At 38.7% G+C, this 25,070-nt stretch overlaps 1 protein-coding gene across 1 annotated transcript; it reads right to left on the bottom strand.

Annotated features, from left to right (window-relative positions):
- cpm (carboxypeptidase M) lies at positions 1-22,703 on the bottom strand. Its single transcript, XM_044108240.1, has 10 exons — positions 22,604-22,703; positions 20,427-20,600; positions 15,026-15,123; positions 10,044-10,216; positions 8,529-8,628; positions 6,156-6,261; positions 5,850-6,020; positions 4,590-4,742; positions 4,364-4,512; positions 1-3,818 (listed from the first exon to the last, which is right to left on the bottom strand). The coding sequence occupies exons 2-10, from the start codon at positions 20,584-20,586 to the stop codon at positions 3,564-3,566; spliced, it is 1,365 nt and encodes a 454-aa protein (XP_043964175.1). The 5' UTR covers positions 20,587-20,600; positions 22,604-22,703; the 3' UTR covers positions 1-3,563.
- Positions 22,704-25,070: the final 2,367 nt, after the last annotated feature.

The following is a 25,070-nucleotide window of genomic DNA, read 5'->3' as shown; positions in this document are numbered from 1 at the left end:
TAAAGATGCCCACACAGTTTTTTTTATTCATATCTTCCACAACCTGGTTCAGCACATTTTGCTTTCCATCAGTTTTTCACAGCAAATAAACAAACAAAAAATAATAACATGAAAGGCATCTGCTTTACCGAGGTCTGATGTCTGAGGAGCGACTGAATCCTGCAGTCGCTCCCAATCCAGCGCGGCACAGAAGGTTTTATGAGGCAAAATTCCATATTAAACAGTAACAAAAGTAGAAAAACCTGAAATATGGCAAGAAATACGTCAGATTTGAAGTGTCACATCGCTGTTTTACCCTGAAGTTGTGAGAATAAGTCTGAGCCAAATAAGCTAGCAGCTACCACAAGATTTATGACATCCATGATTACTATTTGCCTCCTGATTCAGTTGAAGAGTTGATCATGTCCTGAGGTTTGAACCGTTCCCACAATCCAGGAACTTCAGGGATAAAAACCGGAGCGCTAATCCGTCCTTAATTCACCTAAACTCAGTTTAAATCCCTAAATTAAACATTAAATTAAACGGGATTTGTGTTGGAGCAACAAACAGACGTCCTGCTGTTACGGATAAACCTCTGTTTAATGACGTAAAGACTCACCTAAAGTTCTAGCGTTCACACAAGATTTAAAGTCATAAAGAATGCTTTTGATGTATTAAGAAAACACTTGAGTATGTCAGTTACAGTTAATAAAATAATATTTATATAAAGTTTTTGAAGCTGTTTTAAACGTGGATTAACTCTACCTCTAAATAAATGTTAAAGTTTTTAAAATATATGTTTTTATGAAATTATTTAGAGTCAGATACCAAGATTGGCCACCAGGTGGTGCTCTCAAGTATTTTTCTTATACTCAGTCATTTTAGTGTGTCTTATTATTGCACATTTGATCTATTTTACAAACTAAACAATATATTTTTACTTTTTTGTTGCAATTTAGTGTTTAAAAAAATCCCCAACAGTGATGGAAAACACTCATTTGTGAGGGGAACTAAACCAGTTAGGTGTTTTCCTCTCTGTGTGCTGAAAGCTCTGCTCTGGTTTTAATCCCAGCCGTTCTAAAAGCAGCTCTCTCTCCTTTCAAGTGCTAATTTTAAAAAGCTTTTCCACACAGATAAAATTACACTCCAACTAACTGGAGTGAATCTCAGGTTGGAAAGACTTCACCAAGTCCTGAGGCAGAGGATTTTTCCTCCCTGACGTTTTCTGAAAAGGAAAAAACTAATTTAAACCCTTTTCATGTCTGAGGAGCAGGAATATAAAAATTACCTCCCAGGGTAACGTTGGAGTTTTGTACCTGTCTAAATTAGACACACAGAAAAATAAATGCTTTTATATAAAAACTGAACTATTATGACAATTCCCAGCCGCCCAGTGGCATTTTAAATTCAAATTTAGTTACTGGAGATGCTTATGAGATACTATACTAGAGCCACTGTAGATATAAGAAAGAGGAGGGCTACATTGCTGCCAAAAAAATTAAAAAATACATTTTATAAAAAGAAATTAAGTAAATTTCTATGCTTCTTAAGTCAATAATTTTCTTGGAAAAAAAAACACCCCAAATTTTGAGGTTAAAAAAAAAAAAGAAATTTCTGAGATTCAAAAGTTGAAAATATTAGACTTTGGCAACTGCAGATTTCTAAAAGTCAAAACTTTATGACTTTTGAAACTCAGAAATTTCCAGGTTTTTTCCAGGCAATTTCTGAAATCAATCTAAAAATGTCATATTTTTTTCTAGAAAATTTCTAATTTTTCAAACTCAAAAATTTCCAAATTTATTCCAGAAAATTTCTGAGATTACGCTAAAAATCTTTTTAGCTCCTTTTCTCCGTCTGCAAGGAACCTAACACACCATCATAGATCATCTTGAATTAATCAATTTAAAGTTTTGGCTTTAGACTTGGACTTCATTTACATATATGCTGAAATATTGCTTCAAATTAAGATTACCATAAAAAAAAACAAAAAAACAACTACACTGTTAGCTAACTATTTATTTGGCTAACAGCTGATTCTTCGTTACTTTCATAACTAGTTTATTACGATAAAGTTCATTTTTATGATGAATGACCTATAGAAATATGTTGGTTTATAAAACTGGATAATCTGGAAAAATAATTATAGCAAAACCTTCATCAACCTTCTCGCTGTAGGTAACCTTACGCTGCTAGCGAGCCTGAATTAGCTGTTAGCTCATAATTTTCTCTCTATGGAATTAAAAGTTGTGTCTAGTTACGTTTATTCAGCAGTTGATTTGATTTAGTTACTCATATAACCTTAAAACCTGCAGTTAGTTCACAAACGTAGCTTTCTGTGAAAAGCCAAGACCATAAAACAATCAGCAATATTTGTTTTAACTGTAGCTAGCTTTCCACGATACCGCCTTACGATCCTCAAACATCTAGAATTAAAGATTTTTCACTGAAATCAGAAATTACAATTAACCTTTATATGACTTTTTATTAAATTGCAATAAAATACAGACAATAAATGTAGATATTATAAAATATATAAATTTTGCCAACAACTACGTGTCTATAAAAAGATTGAAACATGAACAGTTAGCATAGCAGAACTATTTTTGAATTTAGTTAATAAATACTGTAACAAGTATAAATATTAAATAATAAATTTGTATAATGTTATGTGAATTATTATGGAAATTATTCTGACCAAACTTATTTCAGCTTTAGCATTAGCTATGCTAAATGATTAGTGCATTAGAAAAAAAATTAAAAGCAATTTTTCCAGAAGTAATGTTAATAAAAACTCTTCATGAATAAAACACACGTTCTAACATCAGAAATGTATCAGTGGTTGGGAAAACGTAAAATTAGTTAAATATGTTTTACATTTTAATGCAAAAACAATTTCTGTTTAACTGAATTTAACAATAAACTAGAGAAGAGGGTGAGGGCCGGTAAAAAAAACAGCTAATTTTGACTTTAGCCTAAAAACTGACTTTAAATTCACTTTTGTTCTCAAAATGCTGACTTTAATCCCAAAACTCAGACTTTAAAAAAATATGTAAAAAATCAGAATTCTGACAAAAGTAAAAATTCCACAAATTTGGACTTTTCTGCCTTTAAAATTTTTTAGAATTTTGACTTTAACCTCAAAATTCTGACTCAGAACTCTGATTTTTTTCCTCAAATTGTTGACTTTAATTCTTACTTAAATTTAGAAATTCTGACTTTTTTCTCGACATTTTTTAATCTTTACCTTAACCTCAGAATTCTGACTTTTTAAAAATTATAATTCTGATTTGTGATCCCAGAATATTACAGAATTCTGATAAAAAAAAAAAAATCTAAATTTTTTTTTTCTTTGGCACTAATCTTCTTCCATACTGAAACAGATAGATGGAATCCAGCCATCATTTCTTTGATTTGTTGAAATTTGTTCTGTTTTTCCTGGCCTTTGATGTTGCTAAAGCCTTGTTTTCACTTGGCAGCTCATCTTCCTTCACTCTGCACATAAACCAGCAGCAGTAAAGCCAACCTTCATTGACCTCTGACCTCGTTTGGTTTTGGTCGGGTTTCGCGGTTTGGTTCAGAGTTATTCAGTCCATCAGAGACTGAAGCACCGTCACTAAACTGAACCCAACTGTCAGTCCGGACCAGGCCGATCCGGCCGCGGCGCCGCCACCTTGAGGCAGTAATGAGTAATTACAAGACAGGGTCGGCTCAGCTTGATCACTGATCGTTGCCGAGGCAACGCGTTGCAGCTTAAAGTCGTGCTTCATTGCAGAATATTGTTCTGGATCGTACGGGACGCTGAGCGTTTCTGTCAGAACCTCGTGACCCGGATACGACACCTGAGACCAAAATCAGAAAGAAGGAAAAAAAAAAGAAACTGAGATTTATTGGCAGATTTGATATGCAGGGATTTAGTTACATCTACTCAAAAAATTTTCCTTTCAGGAGTATTTTTTTCTATGCTTTACTTTTTACTTTTACTTCAGTAGTTTTATTTTAAAGTATTTAAAATTTCTGGATTTTCTGCTCTCCGAATGAAAACCAAAAATGTTTTAACCAAAACTTCAGCAGGCACAGTTTCTGATGAAGCTCGTTTATTGAAAGAAACTCATTTGGAGAAAAATCTTTTGCCTGATTTTGTTACTAATATGAGTTATTTTAATTTTTGCCATTAAAACTAAAACATTTCTACATCATTTATTTTCTACAGCTGTGCGTAACGTCATTGTGCTCTGGAAACACGGCTCATTTGCATCGTCTATTTGCATTCCTTATTTGAAAAAATTTGTTTTTTCCTTCTTGTGCTGCCGTACATAGTTTAAAACCTGAGATCTAATAAGTGCAGGTAGAATTTTAAAAGTAGTAACGTGTAATTATTATTTACTTTGAAGGTGTAGATTCCAGGCAACAGCAGCCGGTAATATTCTCCATGCTGGTTGGTTCTGAACGGACATATATTCCTGCGACCCTCGACCTCCACCACCGCGTTCTGCACCGGCATCCCCCAACCATCAAACACTTGACCTTTCACCCCTAAAAGACGACAGAGACCCATCAATCCTTTCAGCGCCTGGTGTTAGCTTTGGGCTAAAGCTAACGCGTGTTCTCACCCAGGTGGACCTGCCGGATGTAAGCTAGCAGAGCCTTTTTGTTGTCCATCCACAGGGCAGGAAGCTCTTTGGGTTGAGGAAACTTGCAGCAGGAAAGCTCCAGCGTCAGCTCCAAACACTGAGCCCAAACGTAGTTGTAGTCCTGCATCCCACCTGGAACCACACAGAAGCTCTTAAAGGGGCGGCGTTATGCGTTTTCCATTCATGATTAGCCATAGCTTCTGTTTTTTGTTTTGTCTTTTAGTTTGTTTTGGTTAGATCATGTTTATTGTTTATTCCTGGTGTTCTGTTTGCTTTTAGATTTCTGTTTTCATGTTTGTTTACGGCTCGTTGCTCCTCTCTCTCACTCGGCCTGCCTGCTGCTCTCCCCTGACAGCTGCACCCAGTTTCTAATCAGCACCGGCCCGTTCTGCAAATTAAGTGTCAAACTCTTGGCCCGTGGGCCAAATCTGGCCCACTGCAGCCCTTTATGTGGTCCCTTAGACTCCAGACATCAAATTACATCAATCAGTCTAATTCAGGCATAATCAACAGATCCCTGCAGTTTTTTATACGAATGCATAATTTAGAGTTTATAGCAAATTTTCTATGAAAATGGTCAAAAACATTGAGGTGGCAGTATTTCTTACTTTTATAACACTTCTGGCTCAGCTTTACTTGAAGTCTGATCAACATGAGAAACAAAAGGACACGCTTAACAAATAGTTATAAATTAATACTATGAAGTCTGATTTTGAGTGGAGAAACTGATCAATATGAAACCTTAACAAGAACTTATGGCATGCAGGAGCAAATATTTATTCATATTTTAACAGTTTGTTATTGAGTTTCATCATTCTGGCACAACCAGGCCTTTACGAACATTCAGGGTCTTGATTTGACTTTCCTGACTCAAAAGAACTTTACTTCATGTTTTAACGTCTTAAAATTGGGCCTCTGTCTCTTTAAAACTCCTGCTCTTGAAGCTCCGCCTCCAGGAAGTCATCCCAACATGGCTCCTCCATCAACCCTTTAAAGTTTTTACCAGCGCTGCTCTGAGCAGCAGCTCCTCTAATGAGCAGCTGTTCGCTAATTGCTACCGGCTAGTCTGAAGGAGCCGAGTGGAGGCAGTGCTGTGATTCGAAGGCGGAGCTAGGTCCTCCAAGGTGTTTTGAACAGCTGAATGGTTGCCATGGAGAGTAAAGGATTTTTTAAAGAAATAATAACATGATATAAAGATTTTAAAAATACTGTAGTTTAGTTTTTAGTTTTCATGCTCACCTTCCAGCTTGTACCAGTTGTAGCCATTAGTGATGCCGTCCTGGAAAGGTCCGCTGTCGCCGCAGAGGTTCCCCTTGTGCATGGAGGCGTGGTTGTATGAGTAAACCTTAGCCAGGTGGACGAACACGTCGTCATCAGGCGAGATGCTGGGCTCGACCATCCAAACAGAACCTGCAAAACCAGCCGGGAAACTGAAACTATTTCTAACACTAATTAACACCTTAAAGAAAAAGATACAGACATAAATGGTTGAATTAAAACCTGCAGCAGAATTTAGCAACAAGAGGTTTCTGGGTTTGATTCTACCTTGGTCGCCGTTGTCGTAAGGATAACTGGCCACCATGGCGCCTCCATGAAGGTTGGCAGAGAGAACAAAAGTTTCGCTTTGCAGCCAACCAATCACAGCTCTCACCTGGATCACATGACCGAAAAATCAGCTGAACAAAACACCATCAGACCTTAAATACTGCTGACACAGATAGACCTGTCACAATAACATTTTGCCGGGTGATAAATTATCTCAGAATTTATCGTGATAAACAATAATATTGACCATTTTCAAGTATTATAATGGTAATAATTCAAGATTGATAAACTATAAATACTAAGCATTATTTAACACTGGAACTGGAAGACTTTTTAAATATCCAAAATAAATAAGGCAACAGAAACAACAAACAAAATGAATTATATAGTGTCTATAAACAAAACTGTCACCAAACGTTTTGGAAAAATGATAAATCCTGCAAATGGAAATTATTGAGCTAGTTTTAATTTATCGTGCGATGAATCGATTTATTGCTCATTAAATATGGATTAATCTTCAGAAAAGCTCTACGATGGGATTTTAGGAAGGCAGTTTGAATAAAATACTAATGTTGAGCTGGTTTGGATTTATTTACTTCTCATTTTTATATCAGGATGTGGTTTTTGCTCAGCTGCAGGGAGGAAAGGAGTTAAATAAACTTCATTTTCCTTCTCTAGTGGCAGGTTCAGACAGAAACTCCAACATTTGCAATGCCTGCCAGCATTTGTCTGGCTGCTGCAGGAAAACATGATCGAACAGATAAGTCAGGATATTTTGATTCATGTTAGTTTAAAATTGGTTGCAATATTTCTCAGAAACTGGATTGGTCGGTCAAAGAAGTTGGCAGCTCGCCTTTAGCTATCTTAAAGCTACACAAGTATTTTAATGTTTAACAAATATCCACCATGACAGTCATAACTCATAAAGCTGGTCGTCCCCCAAGGCGCAGTACTGGAGCTTCTTCTGTTTGCAATATAAACCACCTCAGTGGATCTTACTGTCTGATCACATGGATCTGTTACAATGCTAAGCTAATGAAAACTAGCTCTCTCTGTCAAGCCCAGAATTTAATCTCTCTAAAACTGAACCTCCCGTCCTCCCAGCCAAACCGAAATATCTGCATCCAAACAGAATCTTCATTTTTTACTGAATAAAAGTTAACTAGAAATAAGGTGACCAGATTTGAGTTTCTGAAAAGTAGGACACTTATTTTTTGTTGGGGGGGGGGGGGGGGTAGAATGGCGGACAAACGTTTCTTTGCCATACAAAGAAACCTGGAATGGAGTAGTGGAACGGAGTGGCAATGTAATCACAATGCACTGTAAGCTATGTAATGTGTTTTGAGGCAGTTGACCAAAATCCCGGATGATTTTTAAATTCCCCCCGGACATTTTTTTAGGTCTGAAAAGTTGGACATGTCCGGGAAAAAGAGGACGTCTGGTCACCCTAACTAGAAACTCATGTGTCATGATCAACAACCAGCTAACCTTTATAAGGTAAAGGTACCTAATAGTACTTTTAGCTACAGAGCCACTTTGTTTGTTAGCCAACAGTTTTTACAGCCACTTTGAAGGGTAGCTAACAGTTAGCTGCCTTATTTGCTTTACCAACTTTGAAGAGCAGTTAACAGTCCTTATAGCCATCTAATAACGGTATCATAAAACAACCTTGAAGGGAAGCTAATAGTTAGCCACCTGATAGCTATATCCTTTACCAACTTTGAAGGGTAGCTAACAGTTCTTATAATCGTCTTGAGGAGTAGCTAACAATGCTAACAGCCACTGTGAAGGGTAGCTAAGAACTAGCTTAGCATTATTAGCTACATCTTGAGGAGTAGCTAACAATGCTAACAGCCACTGTGAAAGGTAGCTAAGAACTAGCTTAGCATTATTAGCTACATCTTGAGGAGTAGCTAACAATGCTAACAGCCACTCTGAAGGGTAGCTAACAGTTCTTTCAATCTACAAAGTGATTTGTTTCAGCTTTAACTCTCCTTGTCACCCGACACCTGAAACATAAATGGGTTAGCCAACTGGCTGCAATATGTTCCTACAAAATAAAACCAGTTCTCCAGGAAACAACCACATAACTTGTTCTCACCGATTCCTTTAACATTTACAAAATGAAGGTTTTTTTCAGTAGCATTTTCTTTGTGTTTTCTTACAAAACAATGAGATGAAAATTTCAAATGTGGAAATTACATTGAACTCCTGCCAGGAATCATTTGAATCCCCTTTTAAACCTAAATTATTTAATTATAGATCCTGAAACAAGTACATCTGATTGTCACAGTGTGTAATATTAACACTGTAAAAATGACTCAAAAGCAGGCTATATTCATTAAATAAAAGGAAGTCCCAACTGAAACCAACCTCAGCTTCCCTCTGCTCCTCATTCAGATCCTGCTGCTTTCGAAGACCAGCGAAAGCGTCAGGAAATCCCCGATTCAGATCGACGCCGTTATGGTTTAGCCTAAAGCGGACAGAGATCGATCAGATCGGAGGGAAACGTCAGGAAATCAGAAACGCTTGAGCCGGAGAGAACAGAGAGGGTGACTGGAGCAAAGTCGCTAAAATAAAACTGAGGATTTTCCTGGAAGGAAACCAGTTAGAGGAAAAGTGTCCAAATTATGGACAAGTGACCAAAACGCTCAAAACTGCTTTTGCATCTGAAAGTTGAGAGCTTTAAAATATTTATAAAAGAAAGCCTGTAAGCCTGTGATTAACTGGTTTATTGCTTATTACAACAATCCTAATCAGAAAGGCTAAAACCAAAAACATGCCACACTTTTCAGAATCAAATCTGTAAAAATCTGAACCCAATCGAAGATAAAACATCGAGTTTGAAGAAATTGGTGCAGAACTGAGAACAAGTCAAGTTTCTGCCTCGTTCTGTTTAAAGCAAGAGGAAAATGTTTGGAGCGTTGGGACCCGACCGACAACACACTCCGGCTTAACGAGGCGAGTCGGCTTAACGAGGCCCTAAAACACACCTGATGGGACGCTTACAGGCTTTAACCGCCGGTCACACCCAGGATGACCGGCGGCCAGCCTGGGCGTGGTTTCCTGGAGCAAAACGGTTTCATTTTTTCATCTGATGTCACAAAATGTTCAGCTGCCCGTTAAAAAAATTCTTCCTATTTTGATTTTCCATTAAGATCTTAAAATGTCTTAAAACTTTTGAGGACAGTGGAAACAAAGGGAAGTCCATTGTTTCCAGCTTTAATGGAAAAAACTCCTTGTTCTAACAAAAGCAAAACATTTTAGTTGTGATGCCATAAAATGCCTCATTTATGTCCGATTTAAATACATCTCTGTTCAAACATTTACAGAATGAATAAAAAAAGATGAAATTTCAGAATATTTCTTGTAAAAATTAATCTTGTAAAAAAATCTGAACATATTCAGACATAAAATCTCCAGTGATACAAAACTTTTACACCTTTCACAAAGCAAAAATTTACTTTCAAGGCAAGATTTCTGATTTAACTTCAGACTGAGAAATTTAAAAATCTGAATGTAAATACCTGGTTTCAACTGTGAATAATATTTTCCAAATTTAGGCTTTTAACCAAACATTAAATTGCCCTTCATTACCAAACTGTTCAGCATGAATTTTAATAACTTTCAAGCACTTTAAACAGAATTCAAGTACTTTCCAAACCCTGAAAACACCTCAATTCAATGACTTTCTTGGATTTCAAGCACCTTACAAACCCTGGAGACAATATATAACAGCTTCCATTCACAAAAATAAAATTTCAGAAACGTGTAATAAGAATTTAAAAAGCATGCCGCACTTTTCAGATGGTTACTCAGGGAAAAGAAGTGAAGATCTGAACTCGTTTGTCTGTCAGATAAAATAAAACAAACTGGTTGAGGGTTCACCTGCCCTGGCTGAGCAGGCAGTTTGTGTCGGCCTCGTCGAAGCCGTCCGGGTTCAGGGTCGGCAGGATGTGGATGCGCGTGCTGTTCAGCAGCTGCAGCGACCAGGTCTCGTTGTCACGGTAACCGCGGACCAGCTCAGCGATCAGCTGGAGGAGGAGAACGCGACCCAGAACCTGAACAGAACAAGAAACAAACACAGACAGCTGGTTAGTTTGTGTTTAACTCGGAGGGCTCAGGAAATGATTAGTGGACCGTTTCCATGGCGATTCCCGCCTTTCTACAGCTGGTCCTGGCCGACAGAAACTACAGGCAGAACCAGAGAAACTAATTCTGACGTCATTCAGCGTTTCCTCCTGAGATCCACTGAAGAGACATTTACAAATCTGAGGAAAAATCTGAAGTTTGACTTTTTATCTCATTTTCTAAGAATTTTAACTCTAAACTCAGAATTCATTTTTTTTTTCAGAATGAGACCAGAAGTCCAGATTTTGAGAAAAAGTAAAAATTTTCTCTGAATTCTGAGGAATAAAAATCTGAATTTTGATTTTTTTCTTACAGTTCTGAATTCTTCACATTTTTTTCTCAGAATTTTGACTTTTAGCTCAGAGTTCAGATTTTTTTCCCAGAATAAAACCCCGAGTCAAAATCCTGAGAAAAAATCTCTGAATTCTCAGACAGAATTCAAAATTTAGATTTTTTTTTTCTCAGAATCTTGAGTTTTGGGTTTTTACTTCTTTCTAATAACTATGACTTTTTTCTGAAATGTTATTTTAGCGGCCCTTATGGGAGCCTTTGTTCCAAGATCTAATAAAAGACAATTAAAAATCGGAGCTGAAGTTTCTGGGAGGGAATTTAGGGTTTAATGTTTTTGTTTTCAATTCTAGACAAATAAATTGACAGGAAACGGATAAAAAAACAAACATGCAGAATAATGATAAATACGTTTCAATGTATCACGAGAAGAGAAACTGTAGCAGAGCTGTTTTGTTTTGTTTTGTTTTGTTTTGTTGTTGAAGTGATGCGAGTCGGGGAGGTGGGAACCCGATCCAGCGGCGGCTCACAGGTAGGCGGCTCTTCCTGGAAGGAAGGGGATCGTTGGTCGGTGGGGACTGGGAGGAAAGGGGAACGCTGTGAACGACTGCGAGCTTCAGGGAGCAGAAAAGGAGAACGGTGGGAAAGGTGAGAAGGTGTAAATGCGCAGAGTCTTTAGAAACAAGTCAGGACGAGTCCCTGCCTCCAGCCGTCGTTCTTCTCTCCTTTGTCATCCACCTAAACGCCTTCCTGCTTCCTGTCACAGTCAAACACACCCTGCTGGAATAATTACCCAGTACGGCTGCGGCCCCAATAGAAACTGTTCTGTGTTTGCTATTGTGAGCATCCAAAGGCTGAGATTTCAATCTTCAGTGCCACAAAGCGCCATTGTTCCCAACAGACATCAGCGATGCTCTTTTTCCTGCCAAGCTCCTTTATCTGATGTTTATTTAGTCTCAGCATAAAGAAAACAGACAAACTGGATAAATACAACGTGTTTGAATTGCTGCACTGAATGTCCATCCAAGGAAACGTTTAAAGCTACAAGATCGAGTTAAATTAGCAGAAAATTGTTTCATTTTTAAAGTGAGAAAATGGAAATTTTCTAAGCTTTTGTCCCCAGATTGCTGCACAAAGTTATTTTTGCCTCTAAACAATCTGGTTACCACCAAGCTAGCAGCAGAAAGGTTGATATCCAGCTGGCAGCACATATGATAGAGCATTTTCCACTAGCTAAACTACTGCTAAAACACAACAACAACATTGGCATTTAGAGGAGGCTAATGCTAACATGTATACAACACACTGTTTAACTAAGCTAATGCTAAAGCACTGCACCAACACAGTATTTAATGAAGCTAATGCTGAAGAGCTACACCAACATTATTATTTAGAGAAAGCTAAAGTGCCAACTTCAATTCAAAACTATAAAAAAAGAAAAACTAGAAAAACTAGAATCCCCAAGCATCAATTTATTTTTATGGATTTAAGACTTTTTAATGCCATAACTTTAGACTTATGAATTTAAGACATTTTACAAAACATCCCAGTAATCTGGAAAAATTAATTTAGGGAAGGCTGAGAGCGCTAAATGTTTATAAAGTTAGCAAAAGTGCCAAGTGAAAAACTAGCTATGCTATTAGCGGATTAGCGGAAGCGTGTCCACTGCCCTCCTGCAGTTTCCAACAGCAGAAATCAGCCTTGCAGTCTGAATGTGCACTGAAGGAGCTGAAAGGATTTTAATGGAGGATTTAAGGAAAGACTTGGATTAATGACTGGCTGTCAGATCATCTCAGCTGCAGGTATTTTAATTTATCTCCAGTTTTGTTGAGAGTTTGGGCCACATCTCCTCCTCATCAGTCATCAGACGTTTCTGGTCAGTTTAGATAGGAAGCTGAGTTTTGTTTATCTTGCTGTGCATTAGCAGAAGGGTTCGGCTTTTCAGCGGAGTAAAGGTGGAACGTGTTAAAACCGTCTTCAGAAAGACAAAGCCTGAGGGAAGTTTGCTGCTAGATTTACAGGAAGGACAGGAAATCTCCTCCTTTATCCCAAAAGAAACAACATTCCTCAGTTAATCAAAATAATAAACACACATTAAGGTGGAGATGTTGTTGTTTTCCTGCTGGTCCATTGTTTTTATTGCAAACCGTTAGCTAATGCAGCTAATGTTGTTGAGTTGCAGAATTTGGTTTGTTCTTTAAATCTAATTCCTCCAACCGTTTGCAGAGACAGAGGCTTGATTGAGTTTCATGTTTCTGTAAGAATGCAGCTGTTTAGATCTACTTCACTGTAAGAACAGAGCAGGCTTTCATTTACTGTATCAGCGCTGAATAATGGAGGTCAGAATAACGCCATAAAACAAAGACGCAGTGAAAAGTGTGTCTGCATGCAGCTGCTGACGACTGTAGAGTCGTCTTAAAAGAAAAATATGAAAAATTTAAAAATAAAATATGAGGAAAATCAACTTTAAAAAAAATGCATGTACAAAGAAAAGTACAAAAATTTTGACAACAAAAACAAAATATATTTATATTTTTTGATGAAAATGCGTGAATAAGGGAAATAATTTTTTTGACTAAAATGAACGTGTAAAGAAAAAAAATTCATATTTCTGCTTTTAATTATAAATATGGGCTGCACAGTGGTGCAGTTGGTAGAGCTGTTGCCTTGCAGCAAGAAGGTCCTGGGTTCGATTCCCGGCCCGGGGTCTTTCTGCATGGAGTTTGCATGTTCTCCCTGTGCATGGTGGGTTCTCTCTGGGTTCTCTGGTTCCTCCCACAGTCCAAAAACATGACTGTCAGGTTAATTGGTTTCTCTAAATTCTCCCTAGGTGTGAGTGTGTGTGAATGGTTGTGTGTCTCTGTGTTGCCCTGCGACAGACTGGCGACCTGTCCAGGGTGACCCCGTGACCCCGCCTCTCGCCCGGAACGCAGCTGGAGAGGAACCAGCAACCCTCCTGACACCATTATGGATGAAGGTGAACAGAAAATGGATGGATGGATTTTTAAATATGTCATTTTTGGTCTTCCGTATAAAATGGCTGCTTTGATGGTAAAAGTTGATCCGGTTTGGAGGAAAATAATAAAATAATCAATAATTCTGATCAGCAGAACCCGATCTCAGAATAAATGAGGTCTGCAGAAACCGAACGCCACTGAAGGCAACATGAGCCGGTGCTCCTGCAACGTGTGTGTCAGTATGTGTGTGTGTGTGTCAGTATGTGTGTGTGTGTGTCAGTATGTGTGTGTGTCAGTATGTGTGTGTGTGTGTGTCAGTATGTGTGTGTGCATACCGATCGAGAAGAAAGGAAGTCTTTTTCCGGACGTTTTCTCTGAAACGACACACTCCACTGGTTCTGTTAACCGACCCTGTGTGTGTGTGTGTGTGTGTGTGAGAGAGAGAGAGAGAGAGAGGCCGCTGTGTGTCCAGGCGTGACTCGTCTCTTTAAAGACGTTCTCATTGACTTGCACGCATTAGCGGTGCCGACGGACAGCCACGGTTACCGTGGTAACGAGATGCTAATCGGCAGCCCGGAGCTTTTCTGTTGAACTGTTTCTTCACTGTTAGAACAGGAAGCAGTTTAAAAACGCAGGATGAATCTGTTTTAATCTGAATTTATCCGTAAGACGCCGGACTTGCATCAGCTCGTCTGTTTTGCCGCAACGATGAAGAAACTCGTTAAAAAACAAATAAATCCTCCCTGTTGACCCTGAAGGCAGCACCGCAGCTGTCAACATGTAGCAAACAGCTTTACGTCTGCAGACTGAAATGTTTCATCAGTCTTCTGGCCAGATCAGACGGAGAACATCTGTAAAAATCAGGGCTTTGACTAGGCCATCTCTGGCAGCATGTTCAGGATGCTGAAGACGCTCTCGGAGGTTTTCTGACCTGAATCCATCAACCTGTCATCTGTCAACAGCTTCCCCACAGCATGATGCTGCCACCACCACATTCAGGTTGGAAATGGTGCATTTCTAGTTAAACTTTTCAAACACGTGATGTGGGACTTTACATCAAGGTGTTAAAATCATGACTTTATCCTGTTAATGTTACAACTTTATTCTTGTGATTTAACTAAAGAAAATCTTAACCTGCCTCTAATTACTCCATTGTAGAGCTAACCTAATAAATAGAAGCTGTAAAACTTTCAGCCAAGATGGCCGCCCTGAGCGCAGTGACATCACTCTGAATACAAACACAGACGAGGAAGAAGGTAAATAAACGTCTTTTCTCTGGTCGGCTGCTTCCTGCTGATGTCTGTGTTAAGCTGCTGCTGTTGACTCAGCCGCCGTCCCGTCTCATCGCGTTACAAAGCGGGCCGCCCCGCCGCCTGTTGTCCCGACACAAAGCGGATCACGGACCGAGTCGGACTCTGAAAGGCTTTTGTGGGTCGGTTCAGAACCGCTTCCTGCTAGCAGGGTCGGTTCTGATGGACGTGTTTGTTCTCCCACCTCATTTCCATGCATGTTGGCCACATATTTGAACTCCGGGACGCCGACGGTGTGGCGGTGAGGACGAAGACCCAGAGCCAAAACCCACAGCTGCTGACCTGCAGAGAGAGAGAGAGAGAGGGAGGGGAGGAGAGAGAGAGAGAGAGAGAGAGAAACAGAGAGAGAGAGAGAGACAGAGAGAGAGAGAGAGAAACAGAGAGAGAGAGAGAGACAGACAGAGAGAGATGTTTCAGTCATTGAGACAATCAGACTTTATACTGAACCAAAACTGATCAGATGGTAAGGATTTTAGATGGATGATGGATGGATGTTGGATGTTGGATGGATGGATGTTGGATGGATGTTGGATGGATGTTGGATGTTGGATGGATGGATGGATGTTGGATGGATGTTGGATGGATGGATGTTGGATGGATGGATGGATGTTGGATGGATGTTGGATGGTTGGATGTTGGATGGATGGATGTTGGATGGATGTTGGATGGATGTTGGATGGATGTTGGATGGATGTTGGATGGATGTTGGATGGATGTATGGATGTTGGATGGATGTTGGATGTTGGATGTATGGATGGATGGGTGGATGGATGTTGGATGGATGTTGGATGGATGTATGGATGTTGGATGGATGTTGGATGTTGGATGGATGTTGGATGGATGTTGGATGTTGGATGTATGGATGGATGGATGGATGTTGGATGGATGTTGGATGTTGGATGGATGGATGGATGGATGGATGGATGTTGGATGGATGGATGGATGGATGGATGGATGGATGTTGGATGGATGGATGTTGGATGGATGGATGGATGTTGGATGGATGTTGGATGGTTGGATGTTGGATGGATGTATGGATGGATGTTGGATGTTGGATGGATATTGGATGGATGGATGGATGTTGGATGGATGTTGGATGGTTGGATGTTGGATGGATGTATGGATGGATGTTGGATGGATGTATGGATGTTGGATGGATATTGGATGGATGGATGTTGGATGGATGGATGTTGGATGGATGTTGGATGGATGTTGGATGGATATTGGATGGATGAATGTTGGATGGATGTTGGATGGATGTTGGATGGATGGATGTTGGATGGATGGATGTTGGATGGATGTTGGATGGATGTTGGATGGATGTTGGATGGATGGATGGATGGATGGATGTTGGATGGATGTTGGATGTTGGATGTTGGATGGATGGATGGATGGATGGATGGATGTTGGATGGATGGATGGATGGATGTTGGATGGATGTTGGATGGTTGGATGTTGGATGGATGGATGTTGGATGGATGTTGGATGGATGTTGGATGGATGTTGGATGTTGGATGGATGTTGGATGTTGGATGTATGGATGGATGGGTGGATGGATGTTGGATGGATGTTGGATGGATGTATGGATGTTGGATGGATGTTGGATGTTGGATGGATGTTGGATGTTGGATGTTGGATGTATGGATGGATGTATGGATGTTGGATGGATGTTGGATGTTGGATGGATGGATGGATGGATGGATGGATGTTGGATGGATGGATGGATGGATGGATGGATGGATGTTGGATGGTTGGATGTTGGATGGATGTATGGATGGATGTTGGATGGATGTATGGATGTTGGATGGATATTGGATGGATGGATGGATGTTGGATGGATGTTGGATGGTTGGATGTTGGATGGATGTATGGATGGATGTTGGATGGATGTATGGATGTTGGATGGATATTGGATGGATGGATGTTGGATGGATGTTGGATGGATGGATGTTGGATGGATGTTGGATGGATGTTGGATGGATATTGGATGGATGGATGTTGGATGGATGTTGGATGGATATTGGATGGATGGATGTTGGATGGATGTTGGATGGATATTGGATGGATGGATGTTGGATGGATGTTGGATGGATGGATGTTGGATGGATGTTGGATGGATGTTGGATGGATGGATGTTGGATGGATGTTGGATGGATGGATGTTGGATGGATGTTGGATGGATTTTGGATGGATATTGGATGGATGAATGTTGGATGGATGTTGGATGGATGTTGGATGGATGTTGGATGGATGGATGTTGGATGGATGTTGGATGGATGTTGGATGGATGGATGGATGGATGTTGGATGGATGTTGGATGTTGGATGGATGGATGGATGGATGGATGTTGGATGGATGTTGGATGGATGTTGGATGGATGGATGGATGGATGTTGGATGGATGTTGGTTGGTTGGATGTTGGATGGATGGATGTTGGATGGATGTTGGATGGATGTTGGATGGATGTTGGATGGATGTTGGATGGATGTATGGATGTTGGATGGATGTTGGATGTTGGATGTATGGATGGATGGGTGGATGGATGTATGGATGTTGGATGTTGGATGGATGTTGGATGGATGTTGGATGGATGTTGGATGTATGGATGGATGTATGGATGTTGGATGGATGTTGGATGTTGGATGGATGTTGGATGGATGGATGGATGGATGGATGTTGGATGGATGGATGGATGGATGGATGGATGTTGGATGGATGGATGGATGTTGGATGGATGTTGGATGGTTGGATGTTGGATGGATGTATGGATGGATGTTGGATGGATGTATGGATGTTGGATGGATATTGGATGGATGGATGGATGTTGGATGGATGTTGGATGGTTGGATGTTGGATGGATGTATGGATGGATGTTGGATGGATGTATGGATGTTGGATGGATATTGGATGGATGGATGTTGGATGGATGTTGGATGGATGGATGTTGGATGGATGTTGGATGGATGTTGGATGGATATTGGATGGATGGATGTTGGATGGATGTTGGATGGATATTGGATGGATGGATGTTGGATGGATGTTGGATGGATGGATGTTGGATGGATGTTGGATGGATGTTGGATGGATGGATGTTGGATGGATGTTGGATGGATGGATGTTGGATGGATGTTGGATGGATGTTGGATGGATGTTGGATGGATGGATGTTGGATGGATGTTGGATGGATGTTGGATGGATGGATGTTGGATGGTTGGATGTTGGATGGATGGATGTTGGATGGATGTTGGATGGATGTTGGATGGATGTATGGATGTTGGATGTATGGATGTTGGATGGATGTTGGATGGATGTTGGATGGATGTTGGATGGTTGGATGTTGGATGGATGTTGGATGGATGTTGGATGGATGTTGGATGGATGTTGGATGGTTGGATGGATGTTGGATGGATGTTGGATGGTTGGATGTTGGATGGATGTTGGATGGTTGGATGTTGGATGGTTGGATGTTGGATGGATGTTGGATGGATGGATGGATGTTGGATGTATGGATGTTGGATGGATGTTGGATGGATGTTGGATGGATGTTGGATGGATGGATGTTGGATGGATGTTGGATGGATGTTGGATGGATGTTGGATGGATGGATGTTGGATGGATGGATGTTGGATGGATGTTGGATGTTGGATGATTAATTCCATTTTAATAAAACATTCTGAATAGTTTTTCTGTTTTGTGCCTAAAGAACAAATTTAGATAATCTATAATCTTCAACATTTTTAGATTATAGATTATTAGAAAAGTCCATCTCATTTTGGTGTTTATAGATTAATAGTGAAGATTTTCTCCTATTGATTTTACAGATTGCACCTTTAACTAGAAACAACCGCAGATATTTAATCTGAGTGAGCCTCGGCAAGCCTGCAGCTCCCTGGGAGAGGTGAGGCACCGCCGGACCGACCCGGACCGACCCGGACCGACCCGGACCGACCCGGACCGACCCGGACCGACCCGGACCGACCCGGACCGACCCGGACCGACCCGGACTGACGAGGTGAGAACAGAAAGAAGGAGGCATTTTGGAAGGAGGCCAGTTGGCGTCCTGGATTAGCTCAGATTAGCTGCGTGTGTCGGTCTGCGGGTGATTAAAGCTTCCCGTCATTCGATGGCGGCAGCAGAGGGCTGGTCGCCGTCCAGGTTGCTACGGTTACAGACACCTGATGCTGCGCGGGTCAACGATCAGAGCCGTCTGTCCCTCTGCATGTGGAAACAAAACGACTTCAGATTTTAAACATTTTCTGCTTGGATTAAATTGGAATTGCAACCAAAAGTTTTTCTAACGATGTTTAGTTTTTACTTTCCTTCCATTTTCTGTTGATTTTTCTCATAAAATTCAGATTAAATACATTTTTATAGCAACTGAGCACAAATTCAAAGTCTATAAATACCTAATAAAAAGCAAAAACAGTTTTATTTTGTTTGTCTGATTCAGTTTTTTGAGTGAATTTGCAAGCTTTTATTATTAAATATTGTTTAGTTTTACTTTAGTTTTTAATAGTTGTAGCATTAGTTTTAGTTTTGAACATTTTGGTTACATTTTATGTGCAGAATTCAAAAAGGTCAGAGTAATACGATCACTGATTGGTAATAAACACTCAACAAAAGACATTTAACAAAAAAAAAAATTAATTATTGTTGAATAACCAACTGACTGATATTTTCCTCCATTTTTCCCAGAAAAGTGTAATTTAATGTTTAAAAAAAATCTATTTCACATCAGTTCAAAAGGCCAACAGTTTCAAAAACAGAAAACAAACTTCAGGAGGTTTTATTTAGTTTTATAAAAATGCTCCGATGTTGCAAAAATAAGTTTCTGCTACTGATCATTAGATAACTTCAAGTCCTGATTTACTGATGATCCATCAGAAAGTTGGTGTGTTGGTCAACTTTTAAAACATTTTTTAACATAAACATATCGAGTTCTGCAGCACATCTACATGCTAAGGTTGCCATAGTCAAGCTAGCATAACTAGCTCCTTTCCTCTCCCTCACTACTTTTTTCATGAAAACTTTTACCTGACCTTGTTATCTAGCTGTCAGTGTTGACAATTAGCAGCAGAGCACGTCACACCTATTAAGTGTAGCGTGTTATGTAGATTCCTTCACAGCTAAAACCAAGGGTAGCAATCGTTAGCTAGCAGTTTCCTGTCCTCCAGGAGGGATCTGTAGCTGCGACTGTTAGCTCAAAAGCTGACCCTCGCCTATTCACTGTTCAGTGTTTGTGCATAATTATCCAAATTATTTGTGCTTTATTTTTCACAGAGTTAATCTGAAATTGGTTCTGAAGCTAGGCGCTATGCTAGCTATTAACAAGCTTTTAGAAAAGCAGCCAATCCAGGAGCACCATTCACTTTCCTTGCTGCTAATTAGCTAAACTGCTAAGACAAAAGCCAGACTGTAGACGTTATCTTCTGCTCTAGCGCTAATGAAATAATATTCATTATTTCCATAATGAATATTGAGTTATATTCACTGTTTTAATTCTTAAAATCAGCAGTTATTGGCGTTTTTAGAAGAAGTTTCAGGTATTTGTGGATTTACGCTGCTGTGTGTCCTGCTGCCGTTACCTTTCACTGACTTGCCGATGCTGTACAGGTGTGTGATGCTGGGGTTGTCGGCGTTGACCTGGACCAGGTACTGCTCGATTTCGCTGTTGTCATGGTAACGAAACTCCAACATCAGGGTGGGGACGAGAAGGGAGAGGAGGAAGAAGAGGGATGAAGACATCCCTGCAGCGTCACCTGGAAGGTAAAAACAAGTTTTTCTGTTTTTATGTAATTTGGTTTCAATAAACTGTCAGTAATTTTAATTGTTGCTAAATTTCTATGATTTTTCAGAATAAGATTTTGTTTTACAAAATGTATATTTTTTAAATGGAAAACTGAAGATAAAACAGAAAATGTTCTTCGTCTGTTTTCCTTTTACTTTAATATTTTAGCAGACAGAGTCACAACTGTCCGGTGATTATGATAATTATTTTAGATTATTTTAATTTAAGAAGAAGAATTATTATCACAAGCAGTATTTTATTTTATTTAAATTTAATTTGAAATAGGAAAGAATTTCAAGAACTAAAATGGATAAAATTTAACTAAATTAAAAACTGAACAACTTTCATTTATTATGCCACAAATCTGAGTCCCTTTTTCAGTGGCAAAACTTTAAAAATACAAATTTTACAACTATAACAACTATAAATCTTTGCCCATTTTTAATAATTTATTTTTTATATTTTTATTACAAACTGGTACAAATAAATGAAAACTAAGTAAATTTGATCAACTTTAATTAAAAATGTCACTGTATGGTGCTCCTACTGGTCAAATCTCAGTCATTTTATGCTGCCTAAAGGTTACTTGTAAACATTAATAAAAAAGCAGAATCGTCTGAAACTGGAAATAATCTGCCAGAAGTTCCTGGTAACTTATTACCACCATCAGGTCAAAGTTCAACCTGTTTCTGTTCTAACTGAACCCCTCAGGCTCCGTCTCCTGATTGGTTGAAAAACTTCCTCTTTCTGTTAAAATTCACAAAAAATATTAACTTTTTCTGAACTCGTTAAGCAGCTTAAATCATAATAAGAACAAAATCTTAAAATCTTCTGGGAACAAAGTTTTTATCTTCACTCACAGAGAGAAACTGAAAAATAAAAACATTTTTAGAGACATTAAATGTTTATTTTTATATCAGTAACTAAACAGAAATCTTGAGTTTTAGGGTGTTGAATTGTTTTTAAAAAAGAGGCAAGAAGTTTTATTTACCTATCAATAAAGTTTTAAAGAGGCATTAAATGTTTATTTTAATTTAATATAGATTAACAGAAGTTTTGACTTTTAGGCTTTTTTAACATTTGGAAAGTTTTTATAATAAAATGCAGAAGATATTGCTCTAAAAAAGGAAAATATATTTATTATTAGTTTAAAAAAAATACATGAGCTATTTTTAGCTATTATTAAATAAAAAAGTAAATACTTAGATGCTTTAAATCAGGTGTCAAACTCCGGTCCTCGAGGGCCGCTGCTCCACACCTGAATACAATAATTGGGTCATTAAGGTTCTGAGAACTGATGGACACAAAGAGGAGGTAATTAAACCTTTTCATTCCAGTGTTTTTTACCTAAAGCTCATCTAAAAACTGCAGGACAGCGACTGGAGGACTGGAGTTTGAGAGCCCTGCTTTAAATGGTCTTGAGTTAGTTTCTGTGGCTGGACATTTATTATTTTACTGATGTAAAATAATAAATGTCACCCAGCAAAAATCAGCTGATTAAGAAATAAATAAAAATGAATAAATAATATATTGTTTAAAAGTGAAAGAACTGTATTAAATAATAGTTCCTTTAGTTTGAAATAAATGAAGGCAGCTCAAATAGCAAAATTATAAATAATAATTTTACATAACTTTGACAATGCTTTGCCGTTATGTTACAATAAATAACTTTTTATCTTCAGCTGTTTAGTTACATTGAGTGATTATGATAAAACTGTAGGTTTCAGTTGAAGCTCATGGTTTCCAAGACATTTTTAAATGTTCAAATAAAAACCTGATGCATCAAAGAAAACCACATGAAAACAAATAACTGAAAAATAACAAATAAACCACCGAAATATCCGAAGACAACAGAGAAAAACAGGCGATATGAAGCAAATGACCGGCGCTGCCGGAGTTTCTGTCACCACAAGCCCGTTTCCAGAACCCGGCAGAGTTCTGTCAGCAGAACCAGAACCGGAACCGGAGTCTTACCTGTCCGCCTCCGGCCGTCTCCCCGCGGGGCTCAGCGACACGCCGACACCGGCAGACTGACGTGGAGCCGCATCTGCAAGAGAGCGTTACTCATTCATCACCGGCACCTCCCTGACTCATCCGGAAGGGGCGGAGCTTAGCCGTCCAACAGGTTCATATGAATGAAACAGAGCGCCGATTCATCCCGTTTTAATATATTCAGCTTTTTACCTCATTCACATTCTAGTTTCACTGGCAGAAGATGCGAAATTACTCAAAAGGATTATTTAACTAGATTAATGTGGATAACAAGCACTGCCTTTCTGAAACGTAAAGGATACAGTCTCAGTTTCTGATTCTGTTCATTACTGCCCTGCTACCCAGAACTAATCCTTCTTCTTCAGAAAGTGAAAACTAAAGAATTATAAGACTTTAGTGATTTTGGTGACCTTTAAGGAAGGCTCTGTGTAGGGAACACGTTTTTAGATTGAACCCCTCAGGGAATATTCTCTAGACATTTACAAAAAGGTAGTAGCAGCTTTCCAAGTTTGCCTCTGGGAATATTAATGGAATGAATGAAAAGTTCCCTGAAGGATATTTGCTACTTTCAAATATTAACCTCAATCAGACCTTCAGGAAATATCATTTGACGATTCCCTGAAGCTTAGTGGCTGCATGAACCTTGTAAACTGTTACTGCTAACCTTCACTTGTAGCTAGTAGGTTCTCCTAATAGTTTAATTACTAGTTTTTACTACTAGCAAAGTAAAAACTAGTACAGCTACCAGTAAAAACTAATCGATTACACTAATAGTTTAAACTAGTTTTTACTATTAGCTACAAGTGAAAGCTAGTAGATTTTTACTACTAGCTTAGTAGTAGTAAAAGTTAGTAGTTTTAGTGAATATTTAGGTATGTTTGGTGTTAAAACTGCAGTTACACACTTTTCTAAAAATATTTGTGGGTTTTAGCTTTTTGTTGCAGTCGTAATCCCAGACAACACAAGGAATCAAAGATTTACAGCTTCGACCTGGAGAAGGAGTGACTTCATATCAATAAATTGATCATCATAAAATGACAGAAAGTTATTATTGAAAAACACATTAAATCCTTAATCTGTTACATATAATGTAACACATTAAGTTACATTAAATGTAACTTAGAAACAATTACATTTACGCTAATAAACCCCAGTAAAGAACTACGGCTGGTTTGATCTTTGCACTTTATTATTTCTCCATGAATCAAAGTCTTTTATGTAAATGAAACCCCTAAAACATTCACACTGTTTAAGTTCCGCCTCAGTGGCTCTAAAGTTAAAATAAACTGTTGGTTGAAGAAGAAAATGAGCTGAAATAACAGAAATACATCAAGAAATAAACGGCTTCAGAACCAAGACGTTTCTGTTAAAGGACTGTGGCGACATCTGGTGGCTGAACTTCCACACTGCAGGACAAACAAGTATTAAACACGAGCTAAGGCATAAATGACTGGTGAGAATATTTTATGACATTTATTGAGGTTCTAAAAGTCTTGAAAAGGATATATGGGCTGGAAACCCATACGTCATATAAATCCTTTTACATTTCCTCCTTTTTTTTGCTTTGCTGTCTCACTAAAATGTCTAAAATCAAACAATTGTTTATGATCAGCTAGAAATATCCTGAGTTAATAGCAAAAAGCAGTTTTCAAATGTAACTTGGGGGTAAAATTGATCCAAAACATCTTAGATTAATGGCAAAAATAACTTCTCTCCTTTGTTAAATCATGAATTTAATGAGGAAAACATATTTTTATACAGAATATAAAAATGTAAATAGTAATGTAAAGTCTCAAATAGGACCTGTTTGGCAACACAAAGTAGGCTAAATCCAACCATTCAAGCTCCAAACCATCATTCACACACAGAGAAAAACAACTAAAGAAACTCTTTGAAGTCAGTTGTGTAATGTGACCTACAATAATATTTAATATAATAATATCTGATATCCATCTGGGATTAATAGAGTATTTTCAATTGAATTTTCACTGAGATTATGAGGAAGTTTTTCCACCTTGTATTCCGATAGACTCAGTTCAATGGGGGACCAAAGTTGCAACATCTGTTCCAGCTGCTGTGGTTCTTTCTCTCTGATCAGACAAACCAACCAAACCCTTTGAGCAACCTGTTCCCCTCCTGGCCTGTGGGGGCGCTACACCAAGAACCACTGAAGGAAACAACACAAAAACCTCTGAAGACACTGAGAGCAACTTCCTTCTTCATGAAATGTAAACAAAAAATTGAGTAGCATTAGATTTTAGTGGTTGAAGGATTTCTGTTGTCTTTGAAACATTTCTCCTACTAGCATGTTTGTTTTGGTTCTATTTACCCAGATTGCCCTGCTCCGTAGTTCACTTCCTGCTTCTGGAATGGCCTCCGATCCGGTTGGCGTTCACACATTCAAACCGATTTTGTAGGCAAACGGAGTGGCACTGGATTAAAGCGGACT

The sequence above is a fragment of the Gambusia affinis genome, linkage group LG23 (assembly GCF_019740435.1).
Source record: "Gambusia affinis linkage group LG23, SWU_Gaff_1.0, whole genome shotgun sequence".
Taxonomy (NCBI): Eukaryota; Metazoa; Chordata; class Actinopteri; order Cyprinodontiformes; family Poeciliidae; genus Gambusia; species Gambusia affinis.
This window is presented reverse-complemented; position numbering and strand designations above follow the sequence as displayed.

Bases quoted from the DNA above. Each gene is read 5' to 3' on its own strand.
- cpm (XM_044108240.1), bottom strand. From the start codon at position 20,586: ATGTCTTCATCCCTCTTCTTCCTCCTCTCCCTTCTCGTCCCCACCCTG. The intron at 6,262-8,528 runs GTTGGTTTCAGT...CATGTGATCCAG, and splicing joins AGGAGCAGAGGGAAGCTGAG to GTGAGAGCTGTGATTGGTTG. The intron at 4,743-5,849 runs GTGAGCATGAAA...GTGTGGTTCCAG, and splicing joins CAACTGGTACAAGCTGGAAG to GTGGGATGCAGGACTACAAC.